At 38.1% G+C, this 20,428-nt stretch overlaps 1 protein-coding gene across 1 annotated transcript in view; it reads right to left on the bottom strand.

Annotated features, from left to right (window-relative positions):
* LOC138758388 (zinc finger protein GLIS3-like) overlaps window positions 1-20,428 on the bottom strand; it is a 484,048-nt gene that overhangs the window by 36,589 nt on the left and 427,031 nt on the right. Inside the window, exon 9 of the mRNA XM_069927224.1 lies at window positions 2,401-2,583. Coding sequence (XP_069783325.1) covers window positions 2,401-2,583 — 183 coding nt within the window. The remainder of the gene's footprint in view (window positions 1-2,400; window positions 2,584-20,428) is intronic.

Raw genomic sequence — 20,428 nt, 5'->3', positions numbered from 1 at the left:
CTATAGACAGTCCAATATTGAATCCAATCTACCATGTCTTCATTAAATTTATATTTTAAAATTAAATTTTAAATTTAGACACATAGCATGATAACAGAGCCCTCTGGCTCATGAACCCGGACCACTCAAATACCACAATGAACCCCAACCCTGTATGTTATGAAAGGTGGGTGAAAACTGGAGCACCCAGAAGAACCTCACACAAACATATGGAGAATGCACAAACTCCTGACAGACAGTGCTGAATTCAAACCTGGGTCATTAGCACCTTAATAGCATGCACTAAGCATTATGCTAACAAAGCCGCCTCTTCATGAATCATACGTGCTTTAATCTTTGGGATCTTGTTGAAAATTTTATTAAAATCTTTTTCTAAAACATCTGTTGCCCTACCCTCATCAATGATATTTTTCACCTTCTCAAAACAACTCATTCAAATTTTTAGGACATAATCTCCACCCTCCTGTAGAAGCCACAATATCTCCGCTCTTTTTGAGAGGTGAGTAGATTCTCTACACAAGAAGCTTCTGTAATATTTTCCCTACTATTAATGTTTGGTGTATCTGCCTATATTTTCCTGCATTGTTTTCATTATACTTCCTAAACAGTGGAACAACATCGGCCATTCTCCAGTCTTTTGCGAGGATGCCTGTGGCTAAAGAAAATACAGTCATCTTTACCAAGGTCCCCATAATCTCCTCTCTTCCTTCTCACCACTCTCAATAGTTAGATTCCATCAGTCCCTGGGTTATCCACCTTAATTTTCTTCTAGAGCCTCAGAACCTTTTATAGAGATAACATAGCATGAAAAAAGGCTGTTCAGCCCAACTCATCCATACTGACCAAAGTGCCAACCTGAGATCCTCTCATTTGCCTCTACACCTGTCCTTTTGGTGTACCAGTCTAAACATTCTTTAACTTCCTCTGGCAGCTTGCTCCATATTCCCACTATACTTTGAGTGAAAAGCTTGCCCTTCAGGTTCTTACACTTGAGTTATTGACAGATATGGTAGCATGAAAAATATACATTCTACAACATTAAAAAATGATTTTAATATTTTCTGAATAGATGTTAAATAGTCAATAAATGTAACTGCATAAACAGATATGTTCCTCAGTCTATTTAAAATACTGTATGATTATCACAGTAATATCTGCATCACTGAAATTATAAAAATGTCTTTGAAAAATGTATATATTTTCAAATAAGCAATGAAGAACAAACCATATAGGTATTAAAGATTATTTCAGGTTTATTACTGTGAAAGTTTCTCTGGCCTTAATTATTTTCATCTATCTCCATATACCATAGTTTCACTTACACAATGTGCACACACATATAATGCACAGAAAATCATAAATTGTGTAAAAATATTTTGTATAATGCACACATGTATTCTAAATTCTGACTGACAAAATACATTTACATTTAAATGGGACATGAGACATACCAGTATCTGCCACAGTTAATCTCTTGCAATTAACACCTAATCAATTTCCCCCAGAGGTGTCAATCACCCATTATATAGATGATATCCTGCTGCCACACTAACAAGCTTTGGAGAGGAATCAATTAAATAGAGATGGCTTCAGAGTTAAACAGGATTTTAATCCTAATGTTGTCTCTCAAATCATAGGCATGTCGATATGTTAATCTCCTCCCTCAGGGATGGGTTTTGGCAATTAATATTGATAAGGTCCAGTGCCCTAGCCAGAAGTTTTATTTATAGAAATACCACATCATTCCGTACAAAGAGATATTTCCAAGTTCAGAATTCCCATGGCCCTATAAATTGTGTCCATTCTTTCATTGCTGCTATCATAGTCTCATGCTTGCTATAACATTCCCATGCTTGCTATAAATTGCTGGCGCATCTTTCCCACAGCTGCTATAAATTGTGCGCGTTATTTCAATTTTGCTATTATATTCCCACGCCTGTTATCAATTGCTGGTTTGACTTTCCCATGCCCACTATTAATTGTGCGCAATCTTTCAGACGTAAAAAAAATTCCTCGTAGAGTATGCACACACATAACGCACAGGGGGTGCCTAGTTTGTAAAATATACATCTAATACATGCATTATAAGTGTAAAAATATGGTTCTACTATTCTCTGATAGAGGGTTAATGACTTGCTGTAAACAATTTCAATAATCAATGTCTTAGAGATGAATAATATGGTCCAGGCTAACATTTTGATTTTCTTTTTTCCATGAGGTAAAAGTTTAAATTAGTCAAAGCCTGCATCTAGTCTTTCCTTGAAGATCATTCAATCACAATGTCTCTAGCATTAATGAATGTTCAGTTACAGCAGCGGGGAATTTTTCTTTGTTGCATAGTTGATACTTGTGAACAGCACTTATTTTTCATATTCTATCAGTAAATTAAAATAAATTCACCTGGAAAACTGGGATGAGCAGACAAAGCTCTGTGGAAGGCATCAAATCCAGCTTGTCCCACATTTGATGGAAACAGACAGTCTTCAAGTGGAGGCACCATGGTGTGAGGACTGACTTGGTGCATATTTCTATAATTTTCACTATATTGGGGTGGATAGAAAGTCTGCAACTGCCCATAATAACCTGTAAAAAATAAACAAAGGAATTAGATAAATGTGTATTAGCTTATCAAATTACTTACCTAATATAATACAAAGGGGAGGTTATTTGGCACCTTGGGTCCACACTCACTCCCAACAGATTAATCACATTTGTCACATTGCCTTCTTATTTCCCCATAGCCCTACAAATTATTTTCTCTCATATGCCCATCAACTACTCTTTGATTCTTTAGCATTTACATGTGGTAGGGCAACTTACAGCAGCACATCCTGAGTTGTGAGAGGAAACTGGAGCAGTCTGTACACAAGGGGAATATGTTAACTTCATGCAGCCAAGGCCAGGATCAAACATGGGTCCTTGGAGGTCTGAGTCAGCATAAAGCTTGCTTCACCTCCATAATCTTTCACATGTTGCGCGATTCATGAAATCCATCGACCAAATTCTATAAATTTGTGAAGTATTGCCTCTGAGAGCTTCTTAGTAATTGTGGGGAGAATCATGACTGATTTGCCAAAATGGTGGAACCGGTAAATTGGTTTTCAGTATTCAAAAACTGGCATTGTTTCATACTCGGCATGAAACAGGGGAAATGAATCAACATTTAAAATGGACTAAATAGAATACAGTACATTTTCATGTAGAGCATTCATAAAAAAATTGAACCAAATCAATTTCAACCTCTGTTCAGTGTTCAAATTAAATGAAGAAAAAATATTGCAATGTAAGTAAAATTCATTGTATTACATAATTATGGGCAATTACACAAAGTTTATTGAAAATAGTACATTCTCTGTATGAATGTTTGAATGGGAAAAAAGTGCTGATCAATTTCAGAGACAACATATCTTTATAAATGACTAAGCCAGCTGTTCTCAATGTTCAGCACAAAATTACAATGAATTAAATGTTACACTTGCTGGAAGCAGACTGCTATGTGAAAGGTTACAGCTGAGTTCTATTACAAGAGCAAACTATCAAAGTCAAGCCAACTGGCACAACCCATCAAATTGCATAGTGAACACATCTTTCACACAGCCTTGCACTCAAACTGTACATTCGTACCCTTTGACAACTTCCTATTCACCAGGTTGAGAATCTCATTATTATTATTATTTTCTTTTGTAACTATTTTTGTGACTTTTGTAACTGATTGTCACTGAGTAATAAAAAAATCTAAATGACATGGAAATAATACAATCTTGATCCAAATCATATCCAGGGCAAAAAGAAGAAAATAGATTCTTTTAATTATTGCCAATGCCAAATGAACATTTTTTTTTAAGTGTGCTCTTTAATCCCTATTCATTTGTATTTATTTTTAATGCCCTTTATATTTTCAGCATGTATTTTTTTCATGTTATTGATCAAATGACAATGGATAATGAAAGACTTAGGCTACCAAATACAAAATGCAGAAGTGAAAATTCAATTATGTATGATTCAAATTGTTTAACATATAATCTTTAAAATATGAATAGGTTTGTATATAGTTTTATTTTATTTATTTTAAATAAACTATTCAAATCATTGTGGCATTGTGTAAAATCCAATTTCCAAAGCTGTGTAGGGTTGGATGACCCATCAGTCCCTGAATCATCTTTGGCTATCTAGCTTTCTCACCATCCCTATGTTCCCTTGTTCCCTCCTATGCCTGTGCATGTATGGGTTATCAATCCTCGGTAACCAAGATGCATTCTATAGTTATGTTGAGCCCAGAGAGCTTATTTGATCCAGATTGCAAAGTTTTTTGGTGGTTCTTTATCTAATTTTATGCTGAGCCGATGAGCAGACATTTTCTAGCACCAATGCAAGAAAAAGTGACGAGTGGTATTGCAGAACTTTTTTTCAGAACACACACACACACACACACATACACACACACATATACACACACACATACACACATGCACATACACACACATACACACACGCACTCACACAAACATATACACACACATACACACATGCACTCACACACACATACACACACACTCACACACACATATACACACAAACATACACACACATACACACATGTGCATACACACATACACACACAAACATACATACACACATACACACACACATACACATACATACACATATACACATGCACTCACACACACATACACACACACTCACACACATATACACACAAACACACACATATACACACGTGCAGACATACATACAGACATACACTCACATACACACACATGTACACACACATATACACACACACACACACACACACACGCATATGTTGAACTTCATTATAGTTCTCATACTTTCTTGCTATAACTTTGCTGATTTTGCAGATATTCAATCTTATTTCTTATTGTCAATTATTTGGTCTGAAGAATTCATCTAATCTTTTTCTTTACATTCAGTTGTATTGGAAAACATGTGAGCAAGCTAAGCCTGTCTATCAGTGGCTGTCACAGTAGTGATCTTGAATTAAGTTAATGTTGAATGTAGCTCATGTACCATTAAAAATATCAAGACAAGAGGTAACAAAAATGAGATCAATATTTTATCAGTAGTTGAGATACAATAGAGGCAGAAACTGAATTTGTTGAGGGAGGTGGCAGTAAATAATCTTAGTGAAAGATAAGAAAAGGGATTTCAGTCAATTCAGGGTGAGAGTTGACATCAAATCATACCATCTGCAAGTTGTTGGTAAATATCTTCATTGTTAAAAGTCCCAAGACTGCTCCTTGTCATGAACTTCCAATCAGAAAGGCGACCTTCTACCACCATCCTTTGCCTTTTATTACCCAGCCAGTTTGAGATGCAAAGCTTGCATTGTATCCTATAGGCTCTTGCCTTTTAGACCAATAATTAGGTTGGGCATTCCTACCCATTATGAATTAATGTAGAAAATATCTAATCACCTTCTCTATAACTGCTTGAGATTTAATAAGAATGTGATCACTTGTGTTTGTCCCACTTGCTTTACTCTTTGGCTTCAAGGCTTTAATGGTGCATTTCAATAAGGTTTCTATCAAGTGCTATGTAAGAGCTGCAAGAAGGAGAAGGGTGAAATTTTAGCTCTTTGATATATTAGTATTTTAAAACCACAAGTTTAATGCAAGTCAGATAAAAAGAAGCTGAATGTAGCATTGGAAAATTCTGCCCAAACACCAAATAAATGCAAATTAAAAATAAAACTGCATAGATTTTGCATAGTCTGTTTTGACTTATCATTTCTAACTTGGCTTTGTCAAGTTAAATAAGGAGGTTGGCTATAAGCTCACATAAGGTTTGATATTAAAAGCTCATCAAAGAAAGAGAGGGAGATGCCGGTAATGAGGGAAAGGATACGAATTATGCAAGTCAGCCACCATCAACAGCTTGGACCAACTACATATGAAGCAGCCTTTAAAAATGCTGAAATATTTCATTTATGTCTATTAAATCCTTCTTAATTACAGTTTGGAAGTGAAAAGAACTGGCAAATTTTGTAAGTGGTATGATAAATTGTCTGATGAACAACAAGTAAACAGAGTTTGTAGGAAAGAGGGCAAAGTGCAGCTACTATTGATAATTTCAGAAGCAGAAATGTGCTGCAAAAGAATCTTTATCCTATTTGTCACTTTCAGGTTTTCTCCACTGATCTTGAAGCACTTGGTAATCTTGTCCTCTGGCAAACTTTGGCTGATTTGTAATTTTTTTCATGGTGAAATTGCTTTGCAGTGTTCTGCATTTCTATCTTTTACTCCAGATTTACCAAATAAGATTAAGCATGATTTTAGATTTTCACCATTTGCTATATTATGTGATTGACATGTATGATGTTGCATTTACTGAAACACCACATCATCCAAATGTGGACAGTGCTGTCCTGGTCGTTGGAGTTAAAAGCATGGACATGTAATTGATCCTACCAGTTATTCGCAGACCAGCAGCAATAGAAATTCACCAAGACAGTGTTATTATTTTCTTATAAAACAATATATTTATTAATAACTACTAATAATATAACACAATAGCTAAATCAAACCCAACAATGAGTTAATGTGTGTGTGTGTGTGTGTGTGTGTGTGTGTGTGTGAGAGAGAGAGAGAGAGAGAGAGATATCCAAACCATTACCGCTTAGGCACAATTCTGTAAAGTCATTCCAAGGTTCAGTCTTAGAAATCTTGTGTCAAGACACAAATTTTTCAACTCATGCACAGAAGTAATCACAAAGGAGGTGGGAGAGACTGAGTGATTGGACTGCCGAAAACTCACAAATCCTTTTTGAGTTCCTTGCGGAGAAATATCCTTTTGGACAAGCGGTTGTCACAACTCCCCTTTTTCTTGTGTAGGGAAAACGAAACGTGTGACTTCCACAATGCCTCCATAACCCAGTACGGTGGTCATGTTGCGATTCAATAATTCCCCTGATAGGGGAAATCAGCTGAATTGTCCATTTTACATAGGGTTCCATGAGATAGCTGGTGGTCAATAAGAAATGAGAGTTATGTTCTACTCACATGACTCTCTCACCATCTGTGTCCCTGGATAAAGCAACAAATCTTCTTTTCTCTTCCTCCAGATATCAACTTTGGTATAGGCTTCACTAGATGTTGTCACCCAGTCTCTCCACAGCTGTGAATGGTTGCAGCCGGTACTAGCCCATAAAATGAAACTCACACTAAATGAAATGGAAATTCATAATATACCACAAAGAAAGAGGTTGTAAATTATACTGATACAAACAAACAGGCAACATACCGAGAATAAAGTAGTGCTTAAATGTAGTCATGTGGCGGCGCACATCTCTGTGAGTGATCTGGCCCCGTTTGTACTGTCGCGTTGGTGGGGCAGCTGCAGAAGATTGCGCCGTCAGGGCTTGCTCTCTGCCTCGTGATTTAGACCACTGCTCGTGCCCCAGGCCATGTGATGACATCACAACTCCTGTTGGCCTTAAACAATTCTACTGGAAACCCCACCAAGTCTAGTGGTGTTTTCTGTGTGTAGCAGCCACTACATTTGTGACCCCATTGAGCCCAGATGATATCTGGTCTCTAAATGTGGACTCATCAACAATCAGCGCCATCTCAGTGAAGGTCTCTCCCTTCTGGACTCACTGACCCCGCATGTGGTTCGGGCAGGGGGAGGCACAGTTTTGACTTTGGCAGATCACCTCGGACTCCACCATGTTCTACCACATGGTGAGTGTCCTCAATGAAGAAACAGCGGCCAGAGCGGATGACCTGATCCACGATCTCCCCGAGGAGGGTAAGTACATCACCATCAAAACCATCCTCCTCAGCACCTTTGGGGTCTCCAGTCGGCAGCACGTGGCCAGGCTGATGCACCTCGATGACCTGGAGGATAGAGCCCCGTCCGCGTTGATGGATGACATGCTCGCACTGGCAGAAGGTCACAAACCCTGCCTGATGTTTGAGCAAGCCTTCCTCGAACAAATGCCGGAGGACATTCATCTTCTGCTAGCGGAGGAGGACTTCTCAGACCCCAGGAAGGTCGCAGCCTGCGCCGATGTACTGTGGTGGATGAAGAGAGAAAATTAGGCCACTATGAACCAGGTTACCTGCCCTGCACCCAGCTGACCACAGCTTTCCCCCAGACAAAAGACCGAAGAGGACCAGATGACCTGGTGCTTCTATCACCAATGCTGGGAAGCACAAGCTCGCAAATGCGGCCAACCCAGCGGCCAGCCGCTGATGGCTGCGACAGCTGGCCACATGAACAGCCTCCTACACATGGTGGACAAGACCAATGGTCGGCGTTTCCTGGTCGACACCAGAGCAGAGTTGAGCATGCTGCCCCCGACCTCCCTTGAGACCCGCACGAGAGAACGAGGCCCGAGGCCCGATCCTGCTTGACATTCGAAAGGCCCCAAAGGAAGACCTCCAAGCCTCGTCTGCAGAGCTCATCTACGGTACACTGCTGTCGCTGCCAGGGGAGTTTCTTGGAGCAGATGCCGAGCCGCGAGGTGAGACCCTGATGCTATTCGTGGACCTCCGCAGCAAGCTTGCCTTATTAACACCCCCAACGCCAACCCACCATGGCAAGCACCCGGCGAATATCCCAAAGAGCTGGAGTCAGCGGAGTTCATGTTCGTCCGCCGAGGCCCGCACCTAGCCCCCCTGCAGCGCCCGTATGAGGGCTCATACAAAGTCCTCCAGCGATTGGGAAAAGTCTTTACTCTGGACATCGGAGGCAGGGAGGAACATTTCACTGTCGACCGGCTAAAGCCGGCCCACGTGGAGTTAAGCCAGCCTGTGCAGATGGCACAACCCAAATGGAGGAGCCAACAGCCCAAGTGGCAGGATGCGTAAGCTGGTTCTGGGGGGGGGGGGGGGGGGGTTGTGTGGCGGCACACATCTCTGTGAGCGAACCGGCCCCGTTTGTACCACTGTGCTGGTGGGGCAGCTGCAGAAGATGGCGCCATCAGGGCTTGCTCACTGCCTTGTGGCTTAGGTTACTGCTCGCGCCGCAGGCCATGTGATGATGTCACCGCTGCGCGGGGCGGAACTCCCATTGGCCTTAAAGGGGCACACGCGAAATTCAAATAAACAGTTCTACTGGAAGTCCCACTGAGTCTAGTGGTGTTTTCTGTGTGTAGCAGCCACTACAGTTGCAGAAATAAAGTAAACAATTTACACATACCAAGACTTAATCATCATTAACTTAAACAGTCAATTTTTGAGATGTTGGCTGAAGGATAAATGTTGGGTGGGGAGCTTGCTCTTTTCATGGTGCCATGGGATCTTCCATAACCATCTAATAATACAGTGATTAAAACTTTAGCAAACCTGAAAATATTTTTCACCAAGAAAGAAGAGATTTAATATCTTAGCTCAAGGAGATGTTATGGTTGGGTGCAGGTAAAGCTACAGGTAATGTACAGGAATTGTCCAACTTCGGCTATGAATGAGAACTTGTTTGCTTCAATAAAGTTGAACTGTTTGTACAGGCAAAACAGTACATCAGGTTCATCTATAGTAGGGTTTCACAAAACTTTTTTCTTTCCATTCACATACCACTTTAAGTAATCCCTATGCCATAGGTGCTGTGATTAGTAAGGGATTACTTAAGGTGGTATGTGAGTGGAAAGGAAAAGCTTGGGAAATCCTGATCTATAGTTTGGTAGATAGAACTACTGCCTTGAAGTTCTTGACGCAGGAGATGTAATAAGCCAAGGTGATTCTCTTAAAGCACAAGATCAATAGCTTTGTTAAAATTCAGAAGACAACTGAATGCAGTGTTCACCGGAAGGTGTACAGTCCATGTGCATTATAATCAGAGAGGTCATCTAAAAGTTATTATATTGCATTGCACCCTTTTTGCAACACACTGTTCTGTGGAAGACTGTATGGCACATTTCCAGTGGGAAACAATAGTTCCATACACAGAGCTGTTAGCAAATCTGGCACAAAAAAAACTTTGCTTGGAGAAACACCACACAAGAGGAGAAGTCAAGATCAGTAAGAAAAATGGCGAAAAGCAATTCAAGAGTAACCAGAACAGCAAAATCCTTGGTCAAAAAACTGGATTTGGTGTACATATAGCACTGAAAAACAGATACTTGATCTCTCAAGGCTGATCAGCTACAACCAAATGTTGCCACACTTGTGGTGCCTGAGATGACAAACTTTTTAATTTATCTACACAAGTTGCTTATAAAGTCCACATTTCTCTGGGCACTTCTCAATAATTTTCTGTATGAAGATGGCCCAGGTTTTCAATGGCCATCCATTATTGTCAAAGCTGCAACAATGCCAAGCCAAGCATGACTGAACTCAATGTACTCTTTTGACAGTACAAACAGTTCAAATTTACTGAAACATGCTGTTCTGTGTATGACTTAACCTTCATTACCATTTTGCACTTCTTTACTGCCACCATTGTAATATTATTTTTAGCTTTATGTGCCAAGTAACCAATTTCCACCATTTCAACAATAAATTTGAATAACCTCAGTGAATATCTGACAGAAAGACAATCAATGGGCCAGAAAATTTAGTATTAATGACTCAGTTAAAAGTGCATGGGATTACTGCCAGAGAGCTGTCAACTGTGCCTTTTGTACCCAACAGTTCAAATATCTGTCACATACTCAAGGCTCTTTATAAAAGAACATAATTTCTAAAAAGGGCTTTGTGGCCATAAATTTAGTAAACCAGTGATCCAGAATTTGAGAGATAAAATGCAAAATGGGCAATTCTGTGAAAATCTATATTCCCTTGAAGCACGATTCTTCAGTGGGACATGAAAGTGATTAGTCTGCAGAGATAAAATTAGTCATCTTTGAAGAGACATAAGGATGACCTCTGAATTGTCTGATCCCTCAAACTGAACAATTGATGATTTGTACGTCAAGAAAGATGTTTGGATCTGTTTTGCTGAGAACCTCATTCTTTTAAATAAGTACATTCAGTTCCTCAACACACTTACATTTCATGAGACTCATCTCTTTTTTTACATTAACAAAAAAAAACATAAGCTTAACAGTGGTAATGTTCCCTTTACCAATATCAATTATATTTTATAGTAATAATTTATTGAAGAAAAATATTTATTATAATATATTCCTGAGGCTTGCAATAAAAAATGTATTGAATACATAGGTGACGACTAAATAATTGTGAACCATCAGTTTCAAAAATCAATCAGTTGAGCTTACAGCTACAATGGGGTGTGGGGGTTTTAGGGAGAAACAGTGAATTGTGGATGGGTAAGCTGTCTTCAATATTCTGTATATCCATAACCAGAAATAACTCAATAAAACAAACACTCAAACAAGCAAAAATATTCTCCCTTCTGGGAAATTAGGGAAGATTGAGATGGAGATGGAGTTAGAGATAAAACTTAACATAATTTGTCAGGGAAAGATTCCAATTTTTTCTGCCCCCAAGTAGGAGAAAACAAACAAGGCAGATTTGAATGGATGGCAAATCAACTTAGATTTAAAGTTGGTTCTGGCTATTTAATGTTAATCTATTTCATTGGTATAATCACAGATTTGAACCCTGCAGCAAAACTCAGTAGTCTAAAGCAAAACTAGAAATTGAAATGGGGCGTGAGATGCGAGTTGAATGACAAAAGAGTGTAGAAATGCCTGTTGTAGACCAAAATAGGAGCAATTTTCTCTCTTTTTTTTAAAAAACCTGAAGAGTTACTTTTACTTTACTATTCACCAAGAATTTCAAAAAAGAACTGCATTTATCACATTAATAATGACTCTCACCACTCCCCTCAATTTTATCACCTGCTCTTCTGAAGGTTAGGGCTTAATTCAATATCAGCCTTTAACCAAAAAGTACTTCAAGCTATCTTGGTATATGAGCCTAGCCAGTTATGTTTTTTCACACAGCTGCTGTGTTCCAGGAAATTATTCCCATTTTCCTGGAATGCATGATGTGTAAACAGCTCAGAACCCGAATGGGGGTGCCATTTCAGTTCAACTTTTTTCCTCTTAGACCCTTTGCCATTTTCCTGGATCGTCTGCAGCTACACTGCAGGCATTCCAGGACCAACTCAGGTCAAAGTGTATTGTGTTCCATAATTTCCTTAGTATATTTGTAATTTTTTTTAGTGTTGCCTGCTCTCTCCTGCACAGTGCTGTCCCGGCGTTCTGCTGCCTGCTCTCTGTTGCTGTGGGCCGCTAAGCCTAATCCTAAAACTAACCCCACACCTAACCCTAATCTGAACCCCAACCATAGCCTTAACCCTAATGCTAAGGTGTAAATATAAGGTCATCCACTGTGCAAACAATAAATTTACCCCAAGACATATCAAAATGCACAACTGATCCCACTAAGAGTGAGAACCATTGTTTGCAGAATGCCAGTATGCTGTCCAAAATCGTGGAGAGAAACGAAGATTTGCAGTTTTGGTCATTCCTGTGCGAATGACCAATGCTGGGATATCAGTGACTCTTCATAACAGTAAAATCCTGCCAAGTCTGTGCAATTATTATAAATGACTGCTAAATGGCAACTCAGACATGGTGGGAGGTGGGGTGGGGATGTTGGTGAGTGGTGTTGGTGAAGCATCACAGCTAAGGCTAATTAATTTCTCACCTGATGTCCTTGACTTGTTCAGCAGAATATTAGCAGAACCAGGAAGGCTAGCTCACTTTTCCTCTCCATAATCTATATTATTGGAATCAGTATTTTGTGCTCATTGCTGCCATCATGGATGAGATCAGGCAACCAGTGCTGCTGGGGAGTTGAGCCTGGGGACTTTGTAATTTGACACATATGGTAAACAATATATGTTAAGAGGGATTGGTAACCTTTGACTTATGATTCGTAGAACTTTCCACGAGTGGAGGATTACTTGTCTAATTCAGGAAGATTGAATGCTATTAGTAGTCACCAACTCATCATCTTTGTAAAATGTATTTAACATGCTGGTGGAAAACAAATAAGATGGTGCTTTTCCCTCATCAGTCCCATGATGTCCCAGTCTACGAAGTTCTGTTTTAACTTGGGAATGTATTTAATAATGGAACTATCAAAATATCCATTTATTTTAATTAAAATATTCTGGAGATGCAAATTTAAAATACAACAGTATTCTGAAAGGAGACTTTTGAAATGTTTGTCATGGCAAGATTATTCTGCATAAAATAACTGATGCATTTGAACTGGCACAACCCCAAACATCTGCTATGTTTTAGTATCAGCAGAAAGTTCAGATAAAGAATTCCATATGCAATAGAACATTCTCCAAAATATAAAAAAAAAGCATAAAAGGAAGAATTAATGGACATTATCCTGCAGGTATGCATTCAATACATGATATGGTAATGGAGAAGTAAAATGGAGGAGTAAGGCAGCCAATGGAGAAAATATACTGTGAAATGACCATGTCAAAATTCATCAAATGTATGATGTAACAAAATATAAATAATTCAATTTATCCATGATTGCATTTAAATATTAGTTGCAATCATAATTTAATTTAATTTTAATTGTAAATATTTAATTTTGGACAATGATCACACTCCTTGTGTTGAAGCTCTCCTTTTGGAATCTGATTAGATGAACTCCATTTATGATAATATGTCTTTTGGAGATTCTAGTTGGTCAGTCATATGTAAGGAATATCAGAAATTCCCAAATGCACTTTGCAAGAACTGAAATTATGCTAGAAAATGAATAATACATGTCCTGAGGTGAAATAACAATCCCAAGGCATTGTTGAAGTGGGGGGGGGGGGGAGAGGGGGGTAGGTGGGATGTTAGGGTGTGGTGATACTGGGAGGATATTATTAGAATGAATGCAGATTGAGAAGGCAGTGGTAAGATATAGAAGTATTAGTGAAGCATTCTGAGTTCTGACAATGCATTTTTGGAGTTGCTTGATAGGAGATTGGTTCTGGAAGGAGTACTGAAGGGGAACAGTGATGTGTTATTTGGATCTGGAAGCATTGGGGATAGAATTCCAGGGTAAGGGAAAATCTGAGAGATGCATTGGGAAGATCAAGGATCGAGGAACATTTGTAAATCCACTAATATGGGTGAATCAGGAGTGGGATGTCATTGTAGAGGAACATGAGGAAAAATGAAAATGCTTGTGACGTGGGAACTGACAAGATAATAGATGGATTTGTTGTCATGGGTATATCTATAGTGGAGGAAAATGGTATATGATGTCAACTAACAGTCAGTAAACAATATTCCTTAATTAAATATAAAGTTTTGAAAAGGCCTCTGTGCTGACATAATAGTGAGAACAGGGGTGGCTTCAGAAATTTTGAAGTAAATTGAAGCTATCACAGTGGAAATATTCACAGTGGCATAAGTTAGTTTGTTAGGTAAGATCTGGAGTTAATCATAACTGGTAGAGGTGGTAAGAAGACCTTACTGAAGAGCTAAAGATATGAGGGTCCAGGAAAACACTCATGCTCTTCATTACCCACATGGAAATCTGCAAAATATACAATCTCACAGTCAGATGTATCCTTAGAATGGTCCTGTCTACCACAAACGTTCATTAGCAATTTCAGATTGCAGTGATCAATAAGAAAGTTTACTGTTGGATCCAAATGTGGTCACTGGAGTCCACTGTGAAAATGCTAATGAGGCCTCTTGCTGTTTAAAGAAGTACACATTGATGCAGTTGAGTATCAGGAAATTAAGATGTCACTAAAGGCAACTAGTCAATTACAATGTTACTATTTCAAATTTACGTTCACCCCAATCATTCCTGGCAAGTTGAGTTAAAATGGATCTTTAAATTTTGCCAATTGTTACTTTATAAATTTAAATATTAACATTAAGATGAGTATTTTTGGATATAAATTGCATACTATTCCAATCATATTTTCTGTTACAAGGGGAGTTTTGCTGTATAATCCAAATGACTGGCCTTTTCATTTAAAAAAAGACTTTTGGGAGGAATTTGTAGATGGTCCAATAACAGTAAATAAAAATCTAGAATACATTTTCTAATAATTCGTGGTAATTTTTCAACAATGTAGATCAACATATAATTAGTGAAGGATGTGACGTGGGTTAATTTTGATAATCCCTAGTAAAGGATACACAAATTGCAATGAGTGATTGAAAGAACACTAAAACGTACAGTACAGAAACAGGCCTTAAAATCACCTTATTAATTCTCACTGTGATGCCAATCTAGAGTAATCTAATCTGCCTGCATGAAGCCTGTATTCCTCTTTCTCTTTTCTATTCAAGTACCTGTCCAAATGTCTTTTAAATGCTGTTATAGTATTTGCTTCCACTACTTTCTCAGGCAGCTTATTCTAAATATTCAAAAATTCAGATTATTGTCAGAGTTATATACATGACATCATATACAACCCTGAAATTCTTTATTCCTTGTCCCTAGGCAGAATTTCTACTTCATGGTAGTGCAAAGAACTGTACTCAAGAAATTATACGTATACAAAAGAGAGAAATGTAAACAAAGAAAGAAGAGCAAAGAAACTGACTATATAATACAGAAATTAAAGATTCAATAATAAATAACGTGCAAAGTAAGAGTCCAGAAATGAGGGTTTGGCTGAGTTTATTGTTTAGGAGTTTAATGGTGAAGGCGTTGCAACTGTTCCTGAACCTGGTGGTATGAGTCCTGTGGCACCTATGTTTCTTTCCTCATGGCAGCAGTGAGAAGAGAGCATGTCTGGATGGGTGTGGATTCTTGATGACTGTTGTTGCTCTCCGACAGCAGCGCTCCATGTAGATTTTCTCGATGATGGGAAGAGTTTTGCCCGTGATATACTGGGCTGTGTCAGGGCTTTCTGCTCAGAGGTATTGGCGCCCACATACTAGGCCTTGATACAGCCAGTCAGCACACTTTCTACTAGACCTGTAGACGTTTGTTAAGGTTTTCAATGTGATACCAAACCGCCACTGTGTAAAAAAACTATCCTTAAGATCACCATTGAATTTCTTCCCTCTCACCTTAAGGCTGCACCCTTTAGTTTTAGTGTCCACTGCCCTTTACAATTAATTCAGACTATTTATCCTACCTATCCCCCTCTTAATTGTGTAAACCTCTGAAAGGCTATTCCTCATATTCCCATGTTTTGTGAGAATAAACCTGGTCTATCCAATATTTCCATATAACTACAGCCCTTCATTCCAGCCTACATTCTGGTGAATCTTTTCTGTTCCTTCTCTACTGCTACCAGACCCTTCTTGTCATATGGTAACCAGAAGTATACACAATATTCTGAGAAAAACATGAAAGTCTGCATTCTGAGTGTGTTCTCAGCAATATATTGTAAAACTGCAATGTGACGTTTCAAATCTTATACCCAATACCTGTGAATTCACATGTGTGGTTAGATGTTGCTTCTATGCATTTGATATGTTTTAATTTTGATTTGGAATATTGTATTTAATCTATGGTGACTTGTTTTAGCAATTCTGCTAAGAGGATGTGATAACCAATTACTGAAGGTGTGGGACTATTGCTGGATGGAGATTTTGAGTTACAGCTATTAGCTGCATTCAAACCCTTCATCAACAGTCCAATCAGAAAATTATTGCCCCAAATGATTCCACTCTTCTTGTAAACTTCCTCTGCCTTCTTCTGCTTTTGCTCCTGCTCTTGATCAACCTTTGGTAAGAACATGCTCTCCTCAGTATCAAGAGTTAGTTCCCCGAAAAAGATCATCTGAAATTATGACACATGCTCTCTGTAATTGTAGGCCCCTCCAGCAGAGTCCATTTATGGAAGCATGTTTGAGCCTGCCACTGATCTGCTCAATTATATTTGGTCATTTAAAATTGAAAAATTAGTTGCTTTGAGGGTGGAGTAATGATGGACGGGATGAAAAATATTGAATACTTGCCAAAAATGTAACTTGATACCAAAACCATCATTTGAAATGGAAAGTATTCCCTTCACCTCCTGGAATGATCACTTTAAAATTCAAAATGTTTGTATCAATGGAAGATCAGTTGCCGTACAGTGAATGCCTAACTAGTACAAAATAGAGAAGTGTTGATGGGAGCAGCAAAGTTTTTTTTTGCAAATAGAGCAAAACAACATTAAATGATAGTGAAGACTGAAGAACCATGTAGTCATGGCAGATTTAAAGTAATGAAATATTATTAAAATCTTCACATTAATACTACATGAAAATGTGAGATGAGGCCAACAAATCCTGAAATGCTGGCTTTGGAATGACATAATAGCCCATTTAAAACCCATCCTCTGTTTTTGTTCGAAGAAAACACAGTTGCAATACTGAGTAGCTTATGGAGTGCATGGGATAGTCAGTCTTGGACCAATTTCATGATTGCTTGCTGTTTAAGCATTAATACTTGGAGATTCACATAGGCTTCCAAGACATCCAGTCTTCAGCAGAGAAACTGTTTACTGCTCTTTGTTTAAACGGCATTTGGGCCATGAAGCTGCTCTCGCCTGGTACAGCCAATTTAAACTGAACTGACAAGTTTAAGACTGCACATTGAGATAGATAAATGTCACTATTGTTTTGTACCAGACCGAGAGGAAAGTTCAGTGACCATGGCTACGGCTCTTTAAATCATACGAGGCAAGCTGGAACAGCAAGGTAGTGAACTGCAGGAGATGGTGACTGTTAGAACTGGCTTCCCACAGCCACCTGATATTATGAAATAAACTAAAAGTGATGAAGCAGCACTATTACCCCCTTTTTAATGCACATACATGATAATTAAAGATAATTAAAATTTCTGCCCATGCCTGACTGGTGATGTTCAATTCTAAACTAATATATCATAGAAAGAGGTTTGTCCTTCTAAGCTGAGAACTCTCTGGGTGCAAGAATAATAATTTTCTTTTTTTATTTATATTTTCAGTGTCCAAGAGGTACGCAGGTGCTTAAAATTATATCATTGACTAATAATGAAAGTGAATGAATTAACATTATAACCCCATACCTCCAATTTTGACCATTTGGGAAATAGTTTCAACATTCTTCAGGTATCATTATCTCCAAATCTCTAGGTTTTAATTTTTGGTCTTCATTTTATAGAGTTACAGGATCACATGACAGTTCAATGACAGTTGTCTGATAGAACCATCAATTAATTATACTCTTGTGCCTTTTTGTCACAGTCCTGCAGTGTAGAAAAAGCACAGGATTATAATTACTTTTGTCTTCTGTAAGTTCCCACTAAATCAACTTCCTCTCCATTTCAAATTATAAGTTTCCAAAAGTCATCTTAAGACTTTTCAATTTCAAATCTGTTTCTTCTGGTTATAAGCCTATCTGCCACCAGTTTCTTGATATCAAATCCCTACTTATAAATTTGAACATTTTAAAATCTTGTCTAAATTAATTTTGTTCTAATGGGGACATAGTACAGTAATCCAACATCCACGTAGCCGTTTTAGTAAACCTCAGCTACACATTCTCCAGTTCTTTGGCACCAATTCCAGACTTCCTTGGTAAATTGTCTTTATGGCTGTGATAGTACCGATTCTATCACCAATATGTATATTTACAGATTGTAGTGTAGGATGACTGTGATTGGCTGAGAGCATAGCCACGCCTACTGGCAGGTCTTAAAAGGTTGCTCCTAGCCAGACAAGGTCATTCTGGACTGGTCGACCTACATGTGATACGCTCCAGTCTTCTAGTTAATAAAAACTTTGGTTTGGATCAACAAGCCCTTGATTCTTTTGACACACTCTACAATGGCATTAACTCTTAAGTCAGTTTTTGGTATTTCAAATTTAAGTTAAAAAACATGAAGGTGAATCCATCAGTCATTGCTATGCCTCAAGTTGTTTTTAAGTTGCATTGGACATCTATACCTTATCGTGAAAAAAGCAGGACATTGCATTGACCATCAAAGTATTGACATTTGGGTGTTGCCTGGGAGTTTTCCCAGGACAAAGTCAGGAAATTGCTGGGCGTAGATGTTATGTTCTTATTAGTCCATTTCTTTTTGGCCAGAAAGACTGGACTGATCTTTTTCTCATCTTCTCATCCTTTCACCTCAACCAATCTCCTCCTTTAAATGAATCTTCCCCTTTCTCAACTTAACTCTATTTCCATTAATTCTCTCGTTAAAATAGACATGTTTTTATCCTTCCTTTCTCAGTCTTCTCCCTTGCTTCTTCTGAACTTTTGACACCACTTCAAGCTAACATTGTCAATAAAAGAAAAAGAAACAGGAGAAAATCTGTCACACCAAGACATGTGTCAAGAAGGCTGGCTAAATGAAATATTTAGATTCGGCATCATTGCTGCACCATTCATCTCTTTTTGACAAGAGAAATTACAACCTTTTTGTGCTGTACTTTAGCATAGATGTTTGCCTAAAGATTGTTCATCTAAATTAAAATTGTGAATACTTGCTTTAAAATAGATCTCACTAGGTTCATTTTGCAAATAAACATTCTACACCACCTCTCAAAAATCATCACACATTCACTTTGAACACATGAACACCTTTGTAGTGCATGTAACCTTTTCAAATTTGGAGAATATGTCAGATTGAATGTTTGCTATTAATAAACCATAATAAATCCAGAAATAATGCAGGCAATGGATAACACAAATAATGGGTCCTTGTCTGATCCTGAGCTAACCTAAACCTAGATATATGATAAACAGGGCTGAATGATAGGGAAAAACTTCCCCTACATTTTCATTTGGTTCTCAGCTGCCTCATTAAATACACAATAGTAGTGTAAATGGTCTAAAGATCTTGGTCTAAATCTTAAAAGTACTGGGATTTATATTTTTCTTTCCCAGCATGAAGTAAGGATTAATATTGGTCTGCTTTAGTATTGAAGTTATTAGCTGGGTTTATAGGCTGTGAAGCTGTGGGAATCTTATAGCACACACAATACAATAGTAACTGAAACCACAATAGGTTGAATATGATATGAGTGAAATTAACAGATTAATATTTAATACATATACTTTCTGGACTAAATTTGTAATGGCGTTAATCTGTTTGGCAAAGCCTGTATGCAAACAGGAGGTAAAGAGACATAATATATATTGTTTTAATTAATATTGGTAATAATAACTTTTCATGAGTATATTTTTGGTTTTCACAGCTGTCTGTTAATGGGGAGAATTCTGATGTAATCTGAACATGATTGAAACCAAATTTAAATTAAACCAATAAAGGAAAATTCTGTCTGTTGTGTTTGTAACCCAAAATGATGTATTAGCAGTGATAGTTGAGCACACCTATCAGTTTGGTTGGAGGTAACTTGATAAGGCTGTACTTAAACAGGGTCATGGAGTCATTTAGTCCAGAGAGCAAATCCATCAGCCCACATGGCCAAGCTGACTACTGAACTATGTTTATCTTCTTTCCAGATTTGGTCCATAGCCATCCAAGTCTTGGCCATTCAAGTGCTCATCAAGATACTACTTATATTTTATAAGTGTCTGCCTCCACAACTCTCTCAGGCAGTGT

Source organism: Narcine bancroftii, chromosome 1 (genome assembly GCF_036971445.1).
Source record: "Narcine bancroftii isolate sNarBan1 chromosome 1, sNarBan1.hap1, whole genome shotgun sequence".
Classification (NCBI taxonomy): domain Eukaryota; kingdom Metazoa; phylum Chordata; class Chondrichthyes; order Torpediniformes; family Narcinidae; genus Narcine; species Narcine bancroftii.
Note: the sequence above shows the minus strand (reverse complement) of the source record. Positions and strands in the feature narration are given on the sequence as shown.